The 22,914-nt window shown below is 33.8% G+C and overlaps 1 protein-coding gene across 6 annotated transcripts in view; it reads right to left on the reverse strand.

Annotated features, from left to right (window-relative positions):
- Kdm6a (lysine demethylase 6A) overlaps nt 1-22,914 on the reverse strand; it is a 198,442-nt gene that overhangs the window by 41,957 nt on the left and 133,571 nt on the right. For 2 of the 6 annotated variants that reach the window (XM_074062343.1, XM_074062347.1), the window contains exons 8-17: nt 21,013-21,047; nt 13,416-13,509; nt 10,751-10,877; nt 5,860-5,958; nt 5,488-5,707; nt 4,790-4,924; nt 4,185-4,340; nt 3,524-3,619; nt 1,997-2,098; nt 962-1,357 (exon numbers count right to left, since the gene is read on the reverse strand). In XM_074062343.1, the coding sequence (XP_073918444.1) occupies nt 962-1,357; nt 1,997-2,098; nt 3,524-3,619; nt 4,185-4,340; nt 4,790-4,924; nt 5,488-5,707; nt 5,860-5,958; nt 10,751-10,877; nt 13,416-13,509; nt 21,013-21,047 (1,460 nt within the window). The remainder of the gene's footprint in view (nt 1-961; nt 1,358-1,996; nt 2,099-3,523; nt 3,620-4,184; nt 4,341-4,789; nt 4,925-5,487; nt 5,708-5,859; nt 5,959-10,750; nt 10,878-13,415; nt 13,510-21,012; nt 21,048-22,914) is intronic. The other 4 variants (XM_074062348.1, XM_074062346.1, XM_074062345.1 and 1 more) reach the window with 3 other exon arrangements.

Genomic DNA, 22,914 nt, shown 5'->3' on the forward strand with positions numbered 1-22,914 from the left:
GTCACTCAGATTGCAAATACTTGGGCTTTGTAGGTCGTATAGTGTAACACATTCTTCTTTGTTTTTGTCTTCTCAACCCTTTAAAAATTAGCTCACTGCCTGAGAAAAAAATCATAGGCATGGGGTAGATTTTGCCTGTACCCTGTAGTTTCCCAATGTCATCAAATACCTCAGATGATCAAATTCACCTTAATGGATCTAAGAGCGTTATTTAATATGTACTTTGATCATACCCTCCTCCTCAACTTTCTTCTTTTTTTTTTTTTTCATTTTTCTTTTATTATTCATATGTGCATACAAGGCTTGGTTTATTTCTCCCCCCTGCCCCCACCCCCTCCCTTCTCAACTTTCTTCATTTGGCTTCCAGGGCATCACTCACATTCTCACAGATCTCCTACTACCTCAGCGGATCTCTGGCTACCTCACAGGTCAATCATTTTCTATTCATCAATGGTCCTTCAATTTCCTGGCTTATTATATTAGAACACCCCAAGGCGCAATCCTGAGTTCTCTTCTCCATCTGTCCTCACCCCTTGGAGATCACATCCATTCTCACTCATCTTTCTAATTTGTCAAGATATAGCTGAGACTGTTCTCATATCCCATTCTATCAGCTAATGCTATTGGTTCTAACTTCCAAATATACCCAAATGCTGACTATCTACTGCTACAGAAATGCGCATTTTGCTTAAAATGTCACTGCAAATAGTGGATTTGGGGGTATGATACAATTTTTCTTCTCTCCTTGTAAATTTCCCAGATAATCTCTGTGGAAATTTTACAGAAGAAAAGAAAGCATACTCATATACATAAGTACTAAATCACAACATGGCAATAATATTGTGAAACTATAACATTCTTATAAAAAGTTTCTTGCACATTTCTTCTTCTCTGAAAATGATCAAAACAAAATAAAGGCAAACTATTTTGTGGGAGGCCAATAATGCAGTGAGTGTATTACCTGAGTGGAGTTAGATAGTTGGTTTTTCCACGGCTCCTCTGCGCTGCTGGTCAGGTTTGTGCGGTTATGAGGTAGAGTGAGTGCGTTTCGCTGCAGGTAAGGCACGTTTCCATTACTTCCACTTCCTGTTATATGATTATTGCCTATCAAAATAGTGTCTGTACTTCCCAGTGTTCGTGATGTGCTACAGGGAACAAGGCCTGCAGAAAAAGGTCCATTGGCCAAAGGCTGCCCAGGGCAGGCAGGGCGGACTCCAGGCTGAGAGACGCTAGGCATTCTGGTCAGAGCAAGTTGTGGCTGCTGACCAGAGACAGAGTTTGTAGGCAGTGATGAATCAGCTGTTGGCCCATTAGGAATTCCAGTAGGTCGTACCTGTGCAACTCCTGTTTGTCTCATCTATCAAAAATAAATGAAAAGTAAATGCTGTTTATGTGGTCCATAAACGGAGAAAATCAGAAGGTGAAGATGAATAATCTTAACACTTTATTTCTCTAGGTTGAAAATTAGCAACATTAAAAACAAGAAATTGTGTTTATTTGCTTATACACAAGCTTCCTAGGGAAAGCAGATATATGTATTTCATTTTAAAGAAACATCCCACTAGAAAGGACAGAAGAAAACCTGAAAATTTATGGAAAACAACTCCGGAATTTATAGGTCTTTTCCTCAATCACAAAATGGGGGACTTATTCATTCTATAATGTACATGACAAATCCTCCAAACTAAATAATCCTATAAAACCTCAACTCAGATTAGTATAGTTTATTCAGTACTAAAGAAAAATACATGTGAAATCTGATGTAAATGAGTAAAAACTGAATGTGTTTAAAATTTAACTTATAGTCACTTTTTGCTAAAAAACAAAACAAAACAAAAAACAACTGGACTACCAGTATTCTGAAGTACAGATCACTCAATTCTATCAAACACTGGTAGAAAGTAGACATGGATATGAATGTGCTCTAAAATGATGTTACAGTCAATTAAAACACAAAAAATGCCAACAAGTTTTAGGGAAAAAATGCTATACACACTTGGTGTTGTTGCATTAAGACAAATTGACTTTCCAGCTGTTCCAGCATCAATTTCTGTGCTGGATTTAAATTATTTCTATTTGCACGGAGCTGTTCCAAGTGCTAGAAGAAGAAAAAAGATAAACACAGTCAGATATATCTAAGAAACAAGCTAACAATTCTGAGCAATCTTACTCTGAAATAATTAATAACCTCAGAATCAGTATCTGGTAAGACAATGATTTCACAACGACAATCATCAAACCCAACATGAGATTCTTTAAAATGCTTCAAGAAAACTGAGTAAGAACTAAGCATTAATCTGAAGGTGATTTACTATAATGTGATGTTTGGGAAAGATGGGCATGAAATTTTACTCATTAATATAGCACTTTTCAGTATTCATAAAGAAAGTTCAAGCTTAAAAGTACAATATGCTAAGTATGTTCAAAGCAGCACTGTTTTGAATAGGAAAGTTTTAAAGACCAACTGAATGTCCACCTAGTGATTTGTTTTATTGTAATATCTAAAGAAACATGACAGTACCATGAAACAAGGCAACTCTTTATATACTGACACCAAAAAGTTTGTAAGATGTATTATTAATAGCATACATCAAATCCCTTACCTAAGGGGGATATTTTCTAAGACCCCTTCAGCACATGCCTGAAACCACACATCTACCATGCACTTATAATTTAATGTCTTTTCCTTCCTAACAAGGCTACACACACTGTGGCCATAACTTTCATAGTTTGAGGTGCAACAGTAAAATTCTTTTGCCTTTTCACAGAGATTCCTTCTTATTGCAGATCTTCTCAACCTCAGATGATTTTTTTTTTTCTTAGTACATCGGGAACTTTTACCTTTTCACTGAAAAGAAGCACTTTGTGGCCATTATTAAATAGAATGTAAGCACTACAATACTGCCACAGTCATTTTGATAAATGAGATGACCCAAGTAGAATATGCAGTATGGATATTCTGGACAATAGGATGATTCACATCCCTGGTGGGATAGAGTGGAATTTCATTATGCCACTCAGAATGGGGTAATTTAATGGTTGTCAATTGTTTATTTCTGGAATTTTTCATTTAATATTTTAGGACCATAGGTGACTACAGGAAACTGAAATGGCAGAAAGTGAAATCACAAATACTTGTGCATAGTATTTTATCATTTGCATAAAAAGGGAGAAAAATGAGAGGGGATATGCGTATTTGCTTGTACATGTGCACCTTATCTCTGGAAAGAGGTAAGAAATTAGTAACACTATCTGTTAGGATGGGAACTGAACAGTTAAGGGCAGAAGATTCAAGATGACTTTACCCTATATACTCTATATTCATTCTTTATGAAGTTTGAACAAAATGGATGTATTATCCATTTAAAAAAAAAACTAAAATCAAGTGGAAAGAATGAATTATATCTACTATTCTGGTAAATGTGGGCTCGTTTCACTTACATATATATTGAGTTTACTGCCAGCTTACTACCTCTGCTCCTTTTTAATAGGAAAAACAATATCAAAAGCGTATCTTCTATACCTGTAATTTCTGTGGTGTCAAACACCATGAATGAGCTTGTTGCTGTACTGGAGGATGTGACACAGCATGGCCACCACTCCAATTATCAGAAGGATTCTGAGGAAAATTGATAATAAAAAAAAAAAAAAAAATTAAAGGATATTTGGTACAGTTCATAGAGTTAACAATAATGACTAATGGAGACCAAAGGAGTGTGAATTGGAATATTTACATACAAATAGATGTTATTACATTCTTTAAAAATTAACTTTACATGCATATTAAACTTAGACATAATAAATTTAAAAATATATTGATTCATTAATAAGCCACCCAAAAAGGCCCACCCCTAAACTATGGCCCAAATAGCTAGCCTAAAAACCACACTGTCAACTAGATCCAACATTAAATTTATTTCAATGTCAGTAAAAAGTGATGATGAAAAGTGTGCTGAGATCTTAACGGCAGGGAGATGAATAAAATGATTTGATGAATGCAAATATATCCCTACGTTCTTTATTTAACATGATTCTAAGAATTTGGGATAAAAAAGCTCAAACCTTTCACTCTTTTGATGTCCACAGATTTAAAGTAAAGGACAGCAGATGTTCAAACTGCACAATTTCAGGGCAGTTGGAGCTTCTTTTTTGATTGGGATTTTCTATTTCTCTAAAACATATACCTTTGTTGGACTAGATGTTCTTTTCCTCTTGGCAGGACTGGACAGGTCATCTACTTGGCTAGAAGGAATCATGTGTAGTGGCAAGGGTTGCTGTGAAATTGGTGTTTGACTGAGGCCTAATACAGGTTCAGTATTTGGATGATGAGGTTTACATGCCTAAGAATCACAGAAGGAAGACAAAAATAGGGTTCTATATATTCTTAATTCATTCCTTCAAATTATAAAACTTTACAAGTTGCACATTTTTCAGTTATGTGGACATCGCTGATTGCCATTATTGAAAATCAAAATCAAATGAATAATCAATGGAGGAATGTGTACCTTCCTTTGAAAAACTTGCTTTAAAAATTAAATAAACCACTGCAGCATTATTTTAAGAAATCTTTCAAAATCATGAAAATGCACAAAGGTTCTAAGTTGGTACCCCAAAATTTCTTCCCATATCAGAGGGAATTTTATTTTGATCTGGATTCCCTTTTGCAATTAAATCAAAAGGCTTTCCATTAATAAAAGCCTCCTGTGCTTAGTTAAAATAAGCTTGACCACTACAGATTGCAAAGAACCCTTAAAGCTGGGCACCTGCAGAACATAACCCAACTTCTCACCTGCTGTGCTGTGTTCATGGCACCCTGCCTGGAGGTAAGCTCTGCGGGGATTGGTAGGCTCCACGCCTCCTCAATACTAGGAAGTAATTTAGTTTTATTCTGTAGACTACCTTGTGGAAGGTTACACAACTGAGCCTAGGAAAAATTATGTAAAAAGCAAATTTAACACAAGCCTACTTAAGTAAGAGCAAGTCCACTAAATCTTCCTAAATGCTATAGCTAATTGTTCTTAAAAGAAAATAGATTCTAAATTTGGGGCTTTAAAAAGATTACTAAGTATGAAGAGGGTAACCGGAATATAAACCTTTGTGAGAATCAAAACAAAGCTGAGCTCTGTTTTCAGAGTTCTCATAGCTGTCTTCTCATGAAACTCCAAGCAAGAGTGAAAGACAGTGTTTGTGTTCTTTTCTTTAAAATGCTATGACAACTTAAAAATGCAGACAGTACATAGAAAAAAATTATGTAAATTAATATGCATCAACAGCGTAAATGTGCAAAAAGAGTATCTTTTAAAATACTGCATATCTTACTTAAAATGAAAAGTAAAATAATATTACAAGCTATGGTATGTTTACAAGATATGGAAACAGATTATAGACATCGAAACACAACTAGACAAACTTTCCAGCCACCCTCCCCCTGCCTGAATGTCCTGGGGAAATTTGTGATATTAAAATAACTGCTACTAAGAAGTTTACCTGTAAATACTTAATTCGTGCTGCAAGTGCAGAGGTATTACTACAACTTTTGCTTCTAGTTGCATTTAAGTAGCATTTAATGGCATCCTGGGGCTGGTTACAGGATTCATAAAGAGTGCCTAGATCCATCCAGGCTGCAGCATGGCCATGGTCCAACTGTACAGCACAAATATAGGCCTGTAAAGCATCCATAGGCTGATTTTGCTGTTGATACAGCACACTAGGAAGAGAAATTAAGAAAAAAGAATAATAAGTCAACTAAGAGCAACTGCTTAGTTTCATGGTATGATTTAAATTACGAAGTACATTGTATATGATTCAACCACCTTTGCATATTAATTAAATTACCATTAGTTTTATACAAAGTCTTACCCTATTGAACACCATGTATCTGCACTTGCTTCTGATTTATCAATAGACTGCCTGTAAGATATAAAGGCATCCTGAACTTTTCCAATACTTGAATAGCACCTGAGCAGGGAGGGAAAAAGCAAGAAAATTCTATTAATATTGAAACTAATTAGATTTATTTACTGAAAGGAAGGACTATTTATCAAAGGTTTTTTTAAAAATCTAGTAAGCTAATAATTTTATGTACGTGCATATACACTATGTACGTATATATACCATAATGTAGAACTATCACCTTAACAAGCTATATTATAGTCTGTCTTATAGATGATAAAGCATGCTGCATTAATGACCTCTATTAAAATAAATGCACACTCTATCACTTAGATATAATATTGATAGTTGAAACCGGCCCCTCCCCACTCTACTTAATGTATCTTGATCTCTAGTTTCCAATGCAGACAGAATATAGCGTTCAAAAGCACTGTATGTTAATAAGACTTGATGAGTTATACTTAATTGTCTCTTCTCAAATAATAAGAGGGCAATAATTCTTTAATTCATAAAAAATGCATATGGAATATAGTTAATCTCAAACTAATTATCAAAAATAGTACCAAGTAGAGTGAAATACAACATTTCATGACTTGTAAAAATAGCAAAGTAAGATTAAAGTTTTAAGAACCTGCCATTTCCTTAATGCAGATGTACCTGATGGATATAGAGACAGCAGCTGAAATTATAAATACAGAAATTATCTTCTTAGTGCTTGGCACTAAAGGAAAAACATAAAAACAGAACCCCAGTCCCTGTCTTCAAGGAGCTTACAATTTAGTTGAGGACTAAAGATATTATAAATGTCACAATGCCATATCAAATGGCCAGCACAGAAATAAGAAGACTCATCCACTGCAGGATTCAGGAAAGGATAAGAGTAAGGGATATAAATACAACTACATATATTCAGTGACATATGCAGTAATTATTATTATTTAGATCAGTGATTCCCAAATACCAGTCAGTATGATATTTTTGCCAAGCAAACACAGAAAAACATATGTTGCATGTGTGTATGTGTGAAGTTTTCCAATAAACTTGTATTTGTCCTGTAATTCACTGATTTTTGAATAACACTGGCTCTAAATAAATGACAGGGAAAAAAGAAACTGAACACCCTAACTTGCCCAGACACTGTATTTTTATCCTCATGATTATTTTTTTAAACTTCTGATTGATATAATCTAAAAGTATGAGAATTTCTGATTCAGGCAGTGAAGATAAAAGATGGTATTACAAATAGATTTGAACAGTATCACTAAATGCTAATGTATTTATAAGAAAGCACAGATACAAACCAGTAGAGAATTTTTAATCTATCTCAAGAATACCCTGAAGTTTGTTTTCCTAACAAGGAGAAGAGCATGATGGAAGCACTTTACAGAAGATTAGTCTTCTAATAATGTGTAAAATAGAGTGAAAAGAAAATAAGTTGTGCACAGTTAAAAAGCGGATGTTTATACTCACTGGTTTACAACAGGCCAAAGTTGAGGTGAAGGTAACAGAAGGAGCAAGCACAAAAGATGAGAAGAAAGCAACCAAAAGACTGATAGACTCCATGAATGACTGATTAGATGGCCACAAAAATGGGGATTACAACTTAGTTTTTAAGCCTGATTAAATAGGACAGAGAGAGAGTATAGCTCAGTGGTAGAGTGCTTGCCTACCTTGCCCAAGGCCCTGAGTTTAATCTCCAGCCCTCCAAAAGGGGTTTGGAGGATAGTGCTATTTTTGGCAACAGGAAAAGAAAAGAAGCTGGTTTGGAAAAGAATATGGGTGTGATTTGAAATATGCTGATTTTGACACATGGTAAGGACATTAAAATGGGAAATATTAGGTAAAGAATAGATGTGGTCATGGAATTTTAAAAAGCTTTAGGTGTAGAAATCTTGATTTAGAATTTACATGGAATTTAATTTATAGATATATATTTTTAATTTGGAATATAAAACAATATAGGAATAGCAGAATATAGGAGAGGACACCTATGAGCAAGGAAAAAGTAAGCCTAAGGAACCTTATCGGTTGGGCAGTATCAGAAATGTTAGCAACTGAGACAGAGAAAGCAGCTTCAGACAACAAACTTCAATGAAGAGAGAATTTGTGAGATATCAGTAATAATGCCAAAGACAGACACCAGAGGAAAAGGGAATGCTTAGGAGATAGTAAAAAACACACTCCTTTTGTTTTGCTGGTGGTGGTATTAAATCAAAGCCATTATCTCAGATTTACAGACAAATTTGCCTAACCACTGGGAGAAATAAGCAGTACTTCCTAAAACCAATGTGAATTCCACTCCTACAAAGTAGGAAACCAAAATGTACCCAAAATAGAAATGCCCCAGTCCAATCACCAACCATTTTAATCTATAAAACTTAACTATGTTCCTTTGAGATAGCCTTGTGTATCTGAAAAAGCCCTGGGAGAGCATCTAGTCCCTGCTCTTAAACCTATGTGACTTTGTGCAAGACATTTTACTCCTCTAAATCCACTTTCTACATCTGTAAAATGGCAAGGTTTATAGGGTGAACTAGGTGACCTCCCTGGTCCCTCCCAGCTCTAACATTCTAAAGTTCTGTGATAACATGGTCAATGACTGGGACTAGCAGAATGCCATACTACAATTTCAGTTTGATATACAGATGCTAAAAGATGAGCACATTCAATATTCAACACAGACCTGTAAGTAATAAAACGCCTGAGAAATATTAGTCATCAAATTCCAAAATTTCATAGTAACAATTGAGGTCTTTATTTGGAGCTTTAGTAACTTCTAAAATACTATTTATAAGACTTTCTCACAATAAAATTGATTAGAAGCCAACAGACTAGAAGATAGTGAAATAGGATAAGTAAACATCTAAGAACATTTAAAACAGACCAGAATTATATTACAGATGAAAAATAATGAATATCTAAAATGATCATCTTAAACCTCAATGCAAGTTGAATTGTGCTAAGTAACCCTTATTAGGGAAGTCAGGAAAGTACATTATATATTTGGAAAAATATCACAAAAGATCAAATTAAAAACATGTCAGTGGCTTAGAAAGTAAATAATAAACAAACAAACAAAAAAACCTTTTCTGGAATACTGTTCACTGAAGCTAAAAACTACAGAATTACTAAAATATTTTAAACATGGCTCATTATATATTAATTTTATAAAGCTAGAATTTAAATTAACTTATAATAAAAAGATATCCACACTATTGTATTAAAGTTCTAATCTTTATCTGAGGTGTGAAGGAAAATGCACTGCAGCATGCATTCTTTAATCCATATTAAAAGAAACTTTCATAAACCCTGAAACTAAAGGTAATGACTAGGCACCCCCTACTTCCTAGTAGCCCTCCTTTACAGTCACTGTATGAAGCCTCACACTCTACTACACAACATTAGTAATGGTGCTACCTCCAAGTACAAATGGAATTTATTTCATTACTGAATAGTCATTTTGTCAGGCAAAAGGATACAACGATAACAAGGCAAAATGTAGTTTCTGCTCCTGCAAAAACTCCCAAGTTTTGGACACTCAAGCTTTGTCTATGAGCAATCGAAGTTAGACTATTTTACAAGCATAACAAGGAGGGATGAGAAACTGCCTGCCAAAAATAGGTGACTTTTTAGTCAACTTTTATTATGAATTATTAATAAGTAACCAATTCCTTTAAAGAAGGAGACATCATAATATTCTGCCCTATAAGCATAATTTCTCAAATTTTAAAGGAAAAATGAAGTCATACAAACAAAATTTAATGTGACTGACAAATTACTCTTGAAAGAAGTCATAAAATTGAAATCACTGGTGTAGGAAGGTAACTAGCACAGAATCTAGTCAAAGGTTTCTCAACCACAGCATTATTGACATTAGGAGTCAGGTAACTCATTCTCTGTTGTAAAGTATTGTCCTGTGCAGTACAGGATTTTTTTTCTTTAATACCAACTGTTACCCACTAGATGCCAGTAGCACTCCCTAACAGACTATCCCACCCCCAAGAACCGCTGATTTAATACAATTCACTTATTAATAAGTTAAAAGAAATTGAAGCCTTCACAAGTTTAACTGTATCATCCATGATTCCACCAATAGTAGCTGACCCACTGCTTGAATCCACGTCTTTCTGGCTCCTTATAATCTTTCCACTATATCATGAAAGTTAAAAACGGATTAGGAACCAAAATATAATCTGATTATGGCCAAAAATTATAACCGGATACATATACATGAAGTATATTTCAAAGAATTCCTAAAAAGAATTTATATATTCGATGTTTGAAAACTGTGGAAAAAGCTGAATCAGAAAAGTATTTTCACTATATGCCACTTCTGTTTTCCAACAAATCTAATAATAATGCATCTACTTTCTCACTGTAAGATTTCAAGGAGAACTGAGGTTTGAGATCTACTATGGATCAAATATATTCACTGCCAAGATATATCACTAATCAAAATCATAAAGAAGAAGGTTCTTCTGGCTACTAGTGGTCAATAGGCAGATGAGAAGTTCTCTGTTATAAAAAGAAAATACTAGAAATCATAAGGAAAAGCATTTAAATACTTCACTGAAAAATTATTATCTGGTAACTTTAAAAATTAGCAAAAGTTCAGGTCAAATGAAACCCAACAACGAGAATGAGAAATATCCTGTCAGACCAGATTATGCTATGAGAAAAATCACCACAGTTAGAAGCTTTCTTCTGTTATTTATCTTTCAGGAATCTTTCTTATAATATATTTAAAAGAGAAAATACACTGTTAAAGATACAAATGTAAACTATCATTTTAGATTGTAATTGAAATCTCTCAGCTGGAATAGATAGAAGTAAAACATAAATATCTGCTAAGTCTCACCTTCCAAGGAAATACCAGGACTGGCCAGAATTTGGATCTGCTTCCAAGGACTTTTGGAGATATTGAATAGCATAACTTTCCTTGGTAGCTTTATCTCCCAGAAGATCCACAGTGTGATGCATCCAACCTATAGCAAATGATTTAAAAACATATACATATATTGCTTAATTATTCTTCTATTTTTAAGAACACTGTGCAGAAAACAAAATACTTTTTAGTGAATACATTATCTACTTCAGACTATACACTCTCAAATTTTAGAACTGCCATTCTTGCAATAAGAAAGTCTGTTTCTTGCAGTACAATAATGCCAAAACAATGAAGAGCTTGTATTCAAGAGAAATTAAGTTTTTAAAACATTGATTTAGTATTTAGTAGAACTCACTGTTAGATTTCAAGTAGAACTGTGACTTGATATCTACTGTTAATCAAGCATGTCCATTCTGAAGATATATATTACTAAGCAAAATTATAAATAACAAAGGTCTATTGGCTACCAATAGTCATTTTCTCATATTGATATTTGAAAAAATTCTGGTTATGAAACAAAGAATATAAAAAAGTTAAGACTTATTTACCAGGCAAGTAACAAATAATGTACATTTCGGAAATATCCAAGACAGTCTATTAATCCAATATTTATTTCCAAGAAATAAACAGAAGGCTGTATAATCAGTGAGAGTTCAGATTAAAACACAGGTACAATCCTACCTCACCAGCTAAATATATTTACACCTTATATAAAAACTATTAGGAATTTGACAACTTAAAAAATTCAAGGATGTAAAAATGTTATATTCAAATTGTATAAATACCACAAATGTTTGCCTCAGAAATAAATTTTTCTATGAGTTGGATGGCTAGGTATTAAAAAGATTAGATTATGGGATAGTATATATTCTAAACCTTTAAGACAAAAAGTTAAAATTTGGTTATATTTGCCAGTGAATCTTATTTCAGTTGTAAATCAACTGAAGTGTATAAAATTAGCTGTGTTCTTTGCATATGTAACAAATAAGGACCCATATTTTCTGATATTTACTCTATTTTCTGTGTACCAAAAGATATCTTAAGGGGATTTAGTTATCATGTTTTATTCATATGTTCTTCCCGTATCTCTCCTGCTATTCCTAGATCTAGAGTAACAGGCTTTAAAAGGAACTGCTCCAACAGCAACAACAAGCAAGTTGGCATAAATTACACTCAATTAGGGGAAATAATTCTCTATTCAAAGCCATGAGAAATTTACTTTTATACTCTGAAATTCAATAAGCCATTGGTAAAGATGTCAAGTGAACATAATCTAGACACAGCTAAAACCAGAATTATTCAAATGTGTTTCTTAAATTTAAAAGGTGCATATGCTTTTTGCTATTGACAACTTCTTCTGTAAAGCTAAAATACATTAAAAACTGAACAATTATATGGTTCGTATTCAAATATTAGCTTAAGAAAAACTCCTAAAAGCATCATACTTGGTTCTTTCTATGTAAAAATCAAAGCTTTTCCTTACTGTACTAATAAACTTGTTTTAATTTATAGATATAAATTCACATTACAAAAACTCTCTATATGACTCATTAAAAATAAATTGCTTAGCTGGGTGTGGTGGCTCATGCATGTAAACCTAGATACTTGGGAAGTTGAGATCTAGAAGACAGCAGTTCAGGGCTAGCTTGGGCAAAAAGTTCATGAGCCCCCCCATCTCAACCAATAAAGCCATGCACGGTGGTGCACACCTGCCATCCCAGTAAAGTGGAGAATTTGTGCTCAATGTCAGTCTAGGCATCAACTTGAGCAATACTAAAGCAAAAGGGGTTAGGGGAGTGGCTCAAGTTGTAGAATAGCTGAGTTTAGATCCCAGTACCATCAAGTTAAAAAAAAAAAAAAAAAAAAAAAACAAGGTATTTTCATAATTCTTAACAGTACAGATAAGTAAAATTCGAATGGATAACATTAAAAGCTAAAAACAAAGGTTTTATATCAAGGCAATGTGTTCATTGTATACAGTTGATCAAGTGATATATTAATAAGTCTAAGTTAAAATGACTTTAAAATTATGTAAAAATAGTTACATTATTAAAATGTCCATATTCAATGTTGGCTCAAATTTAATAAGTGATTTTCTCAGACCAAAAACAAGCAAAAGTGAAAAGACAACTATAATGCAAAATAAAGAAAGGAAGTAAGACTCAGTAATTAGGCAACAAAATTAAATGCTGGACTAGAGTTTCTTCACTATCTTCTTGGTGATAGCAACACATGACTTTTAGATTAGAACAGAAGTGCATGCTTATAAAAACTATAGTACTGGATGCTCTGCAAATTTTACATAAAATGTTTTAGTTATTAATATTGATAAAGCTATGAAGGGGAGTTCACCAACCACTAGGTGACTGTAGGCAAATCACTGAACTTCACTGAGTGGTAAGCATATATGTGGTAACAAAGGGAGAATTCAATCCTTATCACCCACAGGCTAGATACCAGGGAATAATTTTGAGAAATCAAAAGGATCATTTGCATTAAAGAATTATCCTCAGGTAAACAGTGAGATGTAAAATCCTTGGTTGCGGGTGGAAATGTTGGGTCCAGATTAATTTTTATCAACTCTGAAAAACAAAGAGAAACGCCTATAATAGAGTAAATCTATACTATTACATACCTAACTGTTGTAAGACAGTTGCTTTCACTTGTGCAGAAAGGTTTTCCATCTGCAAAAGTTGTTCATAAGCTTCCTTTGCAGAATGATACTTCCTCTAAAGAACAAAGAGATATTTAAAGAACAATAAAATGAATATAATCTTTAAAGAACTACCTCTTATATACGAACTGAAAAAAAAGAGTAATGATTCAATGACTGGGTATTTCTTTATGACACTAAATAGCTCTGAATAGGCCATATTCCAGAGTACCTAACAGCAGTAAAACTAACATTCGTAGTAACAAAGTATCATCAAAGTATGAACCTTTGAGAATTTGCAAACTTCTAATAGCCAAAATCATCAACATAAGTAATAACATAAATAATCTTAGTTTTATTTAGTAACATTAATGAAACCAGAGAGATTATACCTAAGTGTATAATCTGCCTGCCTACGAACACCAAGTTCTCAAGAAACTTAATAAATAATAGAGCACATGTCAAAATCACTTTAACAAAATCTAAAGAAGTGTAAAAGTAATTAAAATCTAAGTTTTAGCCGGGCACTGGTGGCTCAAGTCTATAATCCTAGCTACTCATGAAGCAGACATCAGGAGGATCCCAGATCAAAGCCAGCCTAAGCAAATAGTTCACGAGACCCTATCTCACAAAATACCCAACACAAAACAGGGTTAGTGGAGGGGCTCAAGTGGTTGAGTGCCTGCCTACCAAGCATGAGGCCCTGAGTTCAAACCCCAGTACACCACCACCCCAAATTATAAGTTTTAAAGATATAGTTTCTGGTACATAGAACACCCTATGAAAATATTTATAACACATATGATTTCAAATATATCAAAATTCCCACAGCTATAGTGTAACAGTTTGTAATATTTCAAGCTCCATAAGAAATGTCAAAATGTAACCATTTACCCAGTTTTCTGCTCAAAAGTATTAACATAATTGAAAGTAACTGTAACTACTGTCATAAAGTCTAACCAAAGGCAGTCCTCCAAAACAAAGTGAAAGAAAAGCTCATAAATATCACTTTAAAAAAATACCTGACAGAATAATGGATCAAAGTGGCCTTTGTTTCTATTAATACTAGTTATAACTGTCTAAGCAAACAAATCTTTTTCAAAAAAAAGTAGGTAGAAATAAAAAATTAGCTAACCAAGTGATTATCCTCAGGCAAATCATTGCACTATGATTCGACATTAGTTGTTTAAAGGATGAAAAAGAAGTAATGCCCAATCTTACCATCTATAGGGTTGTTCTAAGATCAAATGAGATTAGTAAATAGCTTTGTGAAACTACTAAGGAATTAATATATTATTTCAAGACAGGGAAGATTTTATTACAGAATTGCCTATTAAGATGATCAGTAGTTATTATGCAAATTTTATTCATCAGCAAAACCAGTTTCCCCAAAACAGTAATCTGGTCTAAAAACATTAATTAGACAGTTATTTAAGGATAAGAGCTAAGTTACTCCATTCAATTCTTTCAATCAAAAAACATATGTTGAATGTCTAACACATACCAGGAATGGCTGGGGCTAAAGTATAGTGTAGAATACAGACAGAAAACAAAACATATGGTGCAGTGTATAGTAATATTATGGTATTTCCCAGAAAAAGAATGAGCTCATGGTTTAATATACTAGCAGGCTCGGCAGAAAATGCAGAGACTACTTCACAAAGACAATCTTAAACCAGTTACAGGTGAATGACTGTAACTTAAAACAATGGAGATACTTTGATTTCAAGTACTATGATCAGTATTATATTTTAAGTAGACCACATGGTGGAACTATCTCAACAAATGTTAGCACATACCACCAAACACTAGTATAAAAATTTTGGAAAAAATGGTTGCATCGTATCAAGAAACATGAAGTTGGATTTCTACTTCATATCACATACAAAAGAAAAAAAAAAAAGGCAATGACATTAAAGACCAAAATATGAAAGGCAAAAGTACAAAGAGAAAAAAATGTTAAAAAGAATATTTCTTTGAGGTGAGACTTTACTGAACATGGCAAAAACAGCACAAACTATAAGGAAGAGTAAAGGTCTGATTCAAATAGCATAGGCAGCTGGATATGTAGTACACGTACGTCTCTAATCCCAGCATTTGAGAAGCTAAGACAGAAGGATCATGAGTTTGAGGTCAGTCCAGGCTGCATTGCAAGACCCTGTCTCCACGAACATACATACAAACATACATATATAAATGGCAAAAAACAGATAATGGACATAAAACCTAACACATAAAGGTGAAAAAAATATGAAGTGTACATCTCTAGAAACCAGAAAATATGAGTTTAAATGATACACCACATTGTACACTCAGATTGGCAAACATAAGAAAGCTGGGTAATTCTAAACACTGTGGGGATGTAAGTAGAAGAGAATATTCACATCCTGCTGAAAGAAGACTTACCCATGAAATTTGGTATATAAATATGCTACAGTCCAGCAATCTTGCTCTTGGGATATATATGCAAAAGAAAGCTACCTACCAGTGATTTCTAAATGGTATTGTTTGTAGTATCAGGAAATTGGGGCCAAGTTAAGATCTATGTCACTAGGCAAGTAGAAACATAAAATATGTTGGATGCTTACAGTAGACCATTAAGTAGCAATTATAAATAATGTATACAAGCAAAATGAGCTAACAGTGTGGATTATAAAGTTTGTCTCTAATAATGCTGGAGTAACATCTCACAGTTTAAATTCTGGATAAAATATAAAAGCCAACTATTAGAAAGAACCAAAGAAAAATAAAATCAAGCTAAAACAGAAGGAAACGTTAACATTCACTTTCTACAATGTATTATTCATGTTTGAAAAATGAAATTATAAGATTTAATGAGCAACCAGGAAAATTTTACCCACATTCAAAAGAAAATGAAATGAATGAAAATCAGTTGTGAAATCACTTAAATGTTAAAACTAGGAAATCATTTTAAAGCAGCTACTTTAACAATGTTCACAGAGAATAAGAAATACATAATCATAAAGAATGAATGATCAGGAAATCATACCACAAGAAGAAAAATGAATAGAGAAACAAAAGTCAATTCTAGAACTGAAGATAACAAATCTGAAATTGTTTAAAAAACATGACTGGGTGGATGGAATAGCAGTTTGGATGTTAAAAGAATCACCAATTTGACAATACAGACTGAAGGAAAAGAAGAAAAAGATATCCAAGATGTTTGAGAAAATAATAGACTACCACACATGTAACTGGAGTCCAAGAAGAGAAAAAGAATAAAGCAGAGCCAGGTACCAGTGGCTCACGCCTGTAATCCTAGCTACTCAGGAGGCAGATATCACGAGGATAGAGATTTGAAGCCAGCTCGGGTAGATTATTTTATGTGAGCCTATCTTGAAAATACCCAACACAAAAAACCAGAAGTGGCACTCACTAACTTCTAGACACATCTTAGTTAAATTCTTGAAAACCAAATATAAAGGAAAAAATCTAGACTGTAACCAGAAAAATATAAATACAAAGGATATAACAAAAATGAGAACTAACTTTATCCAACTGTATCCACTACCAATTAAATATAATCAGACTAGGCAATCCAAACAAATAACAACAAAAGAGACTAACAGAATAGATTTACAAAAGAGCCAAAAATACAGTATTTGAGAAACCCTTTACACATAGACATAAATGAGTTGAAAGTACAAGGATGGAAAAAGATATGCAAATAGTACACATTAGAAAGCTGAAGTAAACAGAATATCAGATTAGGATAGGTTTCAAGATAAGTTATTATGAGACATAAAATGAGTATTTCATAATGATAAAGAACTAGTTACACAGTAATAGAGCTTCAAAATACATAAATTGAGGACTGACAGAATTAATAACAATAAATACTATTAACTGATCTACAGAACATATATTAATTTCACCGTCCCATTAATGTTCTATTTTTCTGGTCCAGGACCCATTCCAAAATCCCATACTGTGTTCACTTAACCCATATCCATACTTTCTGTCAACCTAGGACAGATTCTCAGGTCTTTGATTTCCATTGCTTTGACACAGAAGTACTGGCTACTTATTTTGCAGAATGTTCCTTTTAATAAGTATCTTGTGGGGAGATATTTGTCATTCCTCATACATTAATTGGAATTCTTTAATAAGGGTATCTCTTTCTCTTCACTTATTTATTCAATTACTTTTGGCAGGCAGAACTAATATATTTTATTCTGTACCTTGTGTTCCATTACTGTAATTTGCTTCTAAACTTGTGATATGGTGATTAGGAACCCCAACCCCTCAAGGTGCCTCCTATGTCCTTTGGACATGTCCCCATCGTTGTTACTCTTTGCATACTTCCTTATTTTAAGGTAACATAAAGACGTTTCGGAGCTTGCTGTGTACTACTCCTGCCTAGGTCCTAGAATAACTCACTTCTCCCTAAGGATCCCTGGTTTTTCTCGAAGAGTGGTATTTAGAAATTAGTATCTAACTGCTAGTACATTCACTGATTAGCCAAGCAAAAAGAGTAAGAGAGGAAAAGGTTTCCTATTCTCCAGAGTCCTGTGTCCTCAAAGTCTCCCCAACAATCACAGACCTGAAAAGCTTTGCACTCCTCTTAGGTACCCATCTGGGGAAGTAGCCCTCCTTTCCTGATGCCACTATCTCAGTCCCAGCCTGGGCTCCTGCTTACTCATTCTCAACACCCCCGAAATAAATTTTTTAAAAATTAAATACAGAATTACCATATTCCACCTCTAGGAATATACCGCCCCCGCCAAAAAAAGAAAAAAGAAAAAAACCCACAAAACTGAATGCAGGGACTTGAATGACTATTACACACCTACACTCAAGTAGCATTATTCACAACAGTCAAAAAGTACGGGCGACCCAAGTGTCCATTGATAGACGGAAGGATAAATAAAATGTAGTATATAATACAATAGAAATTTATTCAGTCTTAAAAGGGAGTAGAATTCTAAAACATGCTACAACATGTTCAAACCTTAAGGACATGCTAAGTAAACTACACCAAATGCAAAAGGACAAATGCTATATGATTCCACTCATGAGATACCCAGAGTGGTCAAACTCAAACAGAAAGCAGAATAGTGGTTGCCAGAAGCTAGGTAAAAGGGGTTTGTAAGGAGTTAATGCTTAATGGGTACAGAGTTTCAGTGTGGGATGATGAAAAATGGTGATGGCTGACCATAATGCAAGCGTACTTAATGCCATTGAACTATACACATCAAAATGATAAAATTTGTTTTATATTAAAGCACTGTGGGTCTATAGTTAACTTTTGAATGAGAGGTTTTCATTTGCATGGTATTTTTAAGATATGCTATAGACATCAACAAGTATAGAAAGGACCTTTACTATGATCAAACACATATCTCTCTTAAGGTCTGATTAAAAGCTATTTCACAGGCTGGCAAAGTGGCTCAAGTAAGGCAATGAGTTCAAATGCAAATGCCACTACCACCCAAAAAAATTCATTTCAGGGCTGGGAGTGGCAGTGCCCACATGTAATCCCAGGTACTTGGAAGGTGGAAATACAAGTCTGACACAACCCTGGGCAAAACCTAGACTCCATCTCAAACACAAGTTGGTAGTGCATGTCTATAATCCAAGTTAGTCAGGAGGTGAAGGAAGATTGTGGTCTGAGGCTGAATAAGTCAAAAGTATGAGACCCTTTCTGAAAAAACAGACTAAAATAAAGCAAAAGGACTGGGGTGTGGCTCAAGTGACAGAGCACATGCCTGGCAAGTGCAAGGCCTTGACTTCAATTTCCAGTATCATGAATGAATGAATGAACAAATGAATGAAATAAAGCTATTTCATAAACCTAATCACAGAAACAGAGGGGAGGTATAAAGTAGCTTTCCTTCATGTTCAATGCTGTAATAAAATTTAGAATATTAGAATTACTTGGTCTTTAAAGATTTGGTAAAATTCCCATACAAAACCATCTGGGCATTGTGCTGTGTGGTACTAATAACTTTCTCTGCTTTTTAAATGAAAATTAGCTTTATATAATTTTTCAAATACTAATGGGGTCAATCTTGCTAACCTGTATTACCCTGGTTAATAGTTCAATTCATTAACTCATGTAGGTTTTACAAAGAGGTGTGCAAAGTAGTCTCCCCAACCTCTCCCCATTCTCTCTCTCCCCAGAGTCTTACTATGTAGCCCAGGCTGGCCTCAAACTCCCAATTTTCCGGCCTCAGCCACCGGAGTAAGTATTCCAAGGTATGGACACCATGCCAGGCGCAAAATAGTCTCTTGTAATTATTTTAATTTCTTCTATTTCCATAGTTATATTATTTTGTATATTCTTACTTTCTCTTCCTTTTATGCTCTTGACAAAGTTAGCTAGTGGTTTATCTATTTTGTTAATTTTTTTTTCAGATTACCAAAGTTATGGCCTACTGATTATAATTAAGTCTACAGTTTCTCTCTCCTCTTTGCATTAATGACATTATTATTAGTGTATGGTAGCTATGATAGCTACCCATGGAGTTTCGTTGTGACATTTCCATATATACATATATTATACCCCAATTTGGTTCATCCCCTCATTAATTTCATTAAAAAAAAACTTCCTCATTTCCTCCTTCACAATATTGTTAGCTTTCTTTACAGTGATTTTTGCTTATTTTGATAACAAATTGCTAGCACTCAATTATCCTTGATTTCATGAAATAAACCCTGGCCTATTTACGACAGACTTACTGTACTAGTCAAGTTTATTTTTCTTTATTTAGAATTTTTGGATTAGGATAAGATAGACAAGATAGGTCTACAATGCTTTGGCAATAAATTAATGCTTGTCAGTCACAAGAGTGTTAAAAAATGAACTAACAATTCTTATAAAGTGTTATTCATAATATTTCTAAATACTCAAGAGAGACCAAGGTAATTACTGTAGACCCTTTGGTATCCATAATAGGTATATGGTTTCAAGTAGAGCACCACTGAAGAAAAACCTGCACATTCTCAAGATGCGTAGTGTTCAGTACTATACTGTGGAAGCTTGATTGTTTGCCCCATACCACCACCAACTTTCACTAAAGACATGCCACCTTTCAACAAATCTCAAATATTCACTAATCATTTAACCTAAGTACACTGCAATGCCCTTTTTGGCTGAGGAGGAATGCCATTAACTTTTACCTTGCTTTTGGGGCACCATTTGCTTTTGCAGGAGTATTTTCACAAAATTAAGGGCAAAAAAACACTCAGCAGATCACACAATTTAAACACAATTGACAATAATAATGTGGAACTGACTGAGAGATTCCCTTCATCAACTGAGCTGCATTAATACGTGCATGGGAATTTTGATTTTTCTTTTTTTAGCCACATGAGCTTATAAATCAAGTTTAGAGGGAAAGTCATATTGAATGAAACTTCTCTGAGTACAGCAAGCACTCTAATAACTGTTTCACTGAGCAACATCTTGACCACATTTAATAAGTAAAAAATATAAAATTTATGTAAGAGGTAATGACCAAAACTCTATTAAACTATCTATTAAATTTTGTTAAAGCATGATATAAGTGATGATTTTTATCTGTTTCTTTTAAGTTAGGTAAGTTAAAACACTTACCTGGGTTTCATATAAGTGAGCAATGTGAAACTGAACTGCAAAGGATGGAAAATAAAAATCAGTAACAATACAGCAGGGTTTGGGGTAAATAAGGTAAAAATAACATAAAATATAAAACATAAGTATGGCCCACACTATATAGACTTCAGTAGTAGAGGAACATATATTACTTTTATTAGCTTTTAGTAAAATATGCAAAGTATATTTTAAAAAACATAAAAAACAGTATGTATTCATTGTTGGTCATTATCAAATAAAAATTCTGTCAAGGTAATTATTAGTGATAATAGCTATAGCAAGTGAGTATATGTCTTGCAAAGTTCAAAATGGCAACATTAAGCAAATAGAGAAAACATTTATAACCTATACATTTGAAAACACAATATATAAAAAATGAGATACAAGTAAAAATCTATAGTAACGCCAAATTTTAATTTTAAAAAATTACAACTAAAAAGTTAGATTTTTTTCGTATGCCATATTTCATATAAACAATATTTATAAAGAAGTAATACACAAGTATGATACTACTAATAACACACAAAGGAAATGAGCTACTGATTTTCTTCTTCAGAATTAAAGACAGCTTCCTCATTTAAAACTTTAAGATTTTTAAAAAGGCAAGCATGGCTGTTCATACCTATAATCCCAGCTACTCAGGAGCCAGAGGCTGGAAGATTACAATTTGAGGCCAGCACAGGCAAAATGTTTAAGAGACCCAACCCCAACCAATAAAGCTGGTTGTAGTGGTATATGCCCCATAGGAGGACAGAAATAGAGATTATGGTCCAGACCTGACTGGGCAAAAAAAATAAACAACTTGGAGGACAAGAAGTAAACAGGCCCAAGATTAACAATTTTATGTTCAAAATAAGACAAGCAGAGTATTTCGGATTTTATTTGCAGCTCTTCTGGACAATATAGCACAAGCACAGAAATTAGCTGACAAAAGCAAAAGAGCCAGGAATCAAAATTGGATACTTAAATACGATTTTCATTCTTGAATGACAAATCTCATTTTTATGTTCTATCTATCTGGATTTCAAGGACTCTTTCAAAATTATATGCAAAAGGTTTACATGGGCCAGACACAGGTAGCTCATGCCTGAAATCCTAGCTACTTGGGAGGCTGAGATTAGCTTCTGAGGCCAGCCTGGGCAAACAGTTCACTAGACCCTATCTCCAAAATAAGCATAGCAAAATGAACTGAGGTGTGGCTCAAGCAGTAAAGTACCTGCTTTGGAAGTGCAAAGCCCTAAATTCAAACCCCAGTTTAAAAAAAAAAAAAAAGTTTCCATGGATTTTAATAACAAGATCTAAAGCTATCGTATCAAGTTCTCACTGTGATGTGTACACTGAATTCTCCATATCTCCACTGGTTCCCTTAAGATTCATTTGGAAGGCTTGTTAACAATACAGGTTCCTGAGATTAGGGTTCAGATACCTTAGGCAAGGCCTGGAAGGCTGCCTTTTTATTCACTTCTGATATAAGTTACTTGTCACACAATCTAAACAAAACAAAGTGCATAATGAACTTTAAAATCAAATAATATTTTTGTGTCAAAAGTACTTTATCTCCATGAATTAAATATCACATATTAAGTAAATATTATGGCAGAATAAAAACATCACCTTTTCATCAAAAGATGAAAAAGTTTTTTTGAAAAACATACAAAAATATTAACTGAAGTTATAAAGAAGATACATACATCCCATTTACCTACATGAACTAAGGGCTTTTCTTCTTCTTTACTCCCTACTCCAGTGCAGCTCTCCTATAGAGTTCCAGTGAAATCTCTGCTCATTACATCATTGGAGGGAGACTCTTAGAGATTACGAGTGAGGAAGACATATAAAAATCTATGCCCATTTCTCTAAATCTTATCCCTGTAATAAACATGG

This window comes from Castor canadensis, chromosome X, assembly GCF_047511655.1.
Source record: "Castor canadensis chromosome X, mCasCan1.hap1v2, whole genome shotgun sequence".
Taxonomy (NCBI): Eukaryota; Metazoa; Chordata; class Mammalia; order Rodentia; family Castoridae; genus Castor; species Castor canadensis.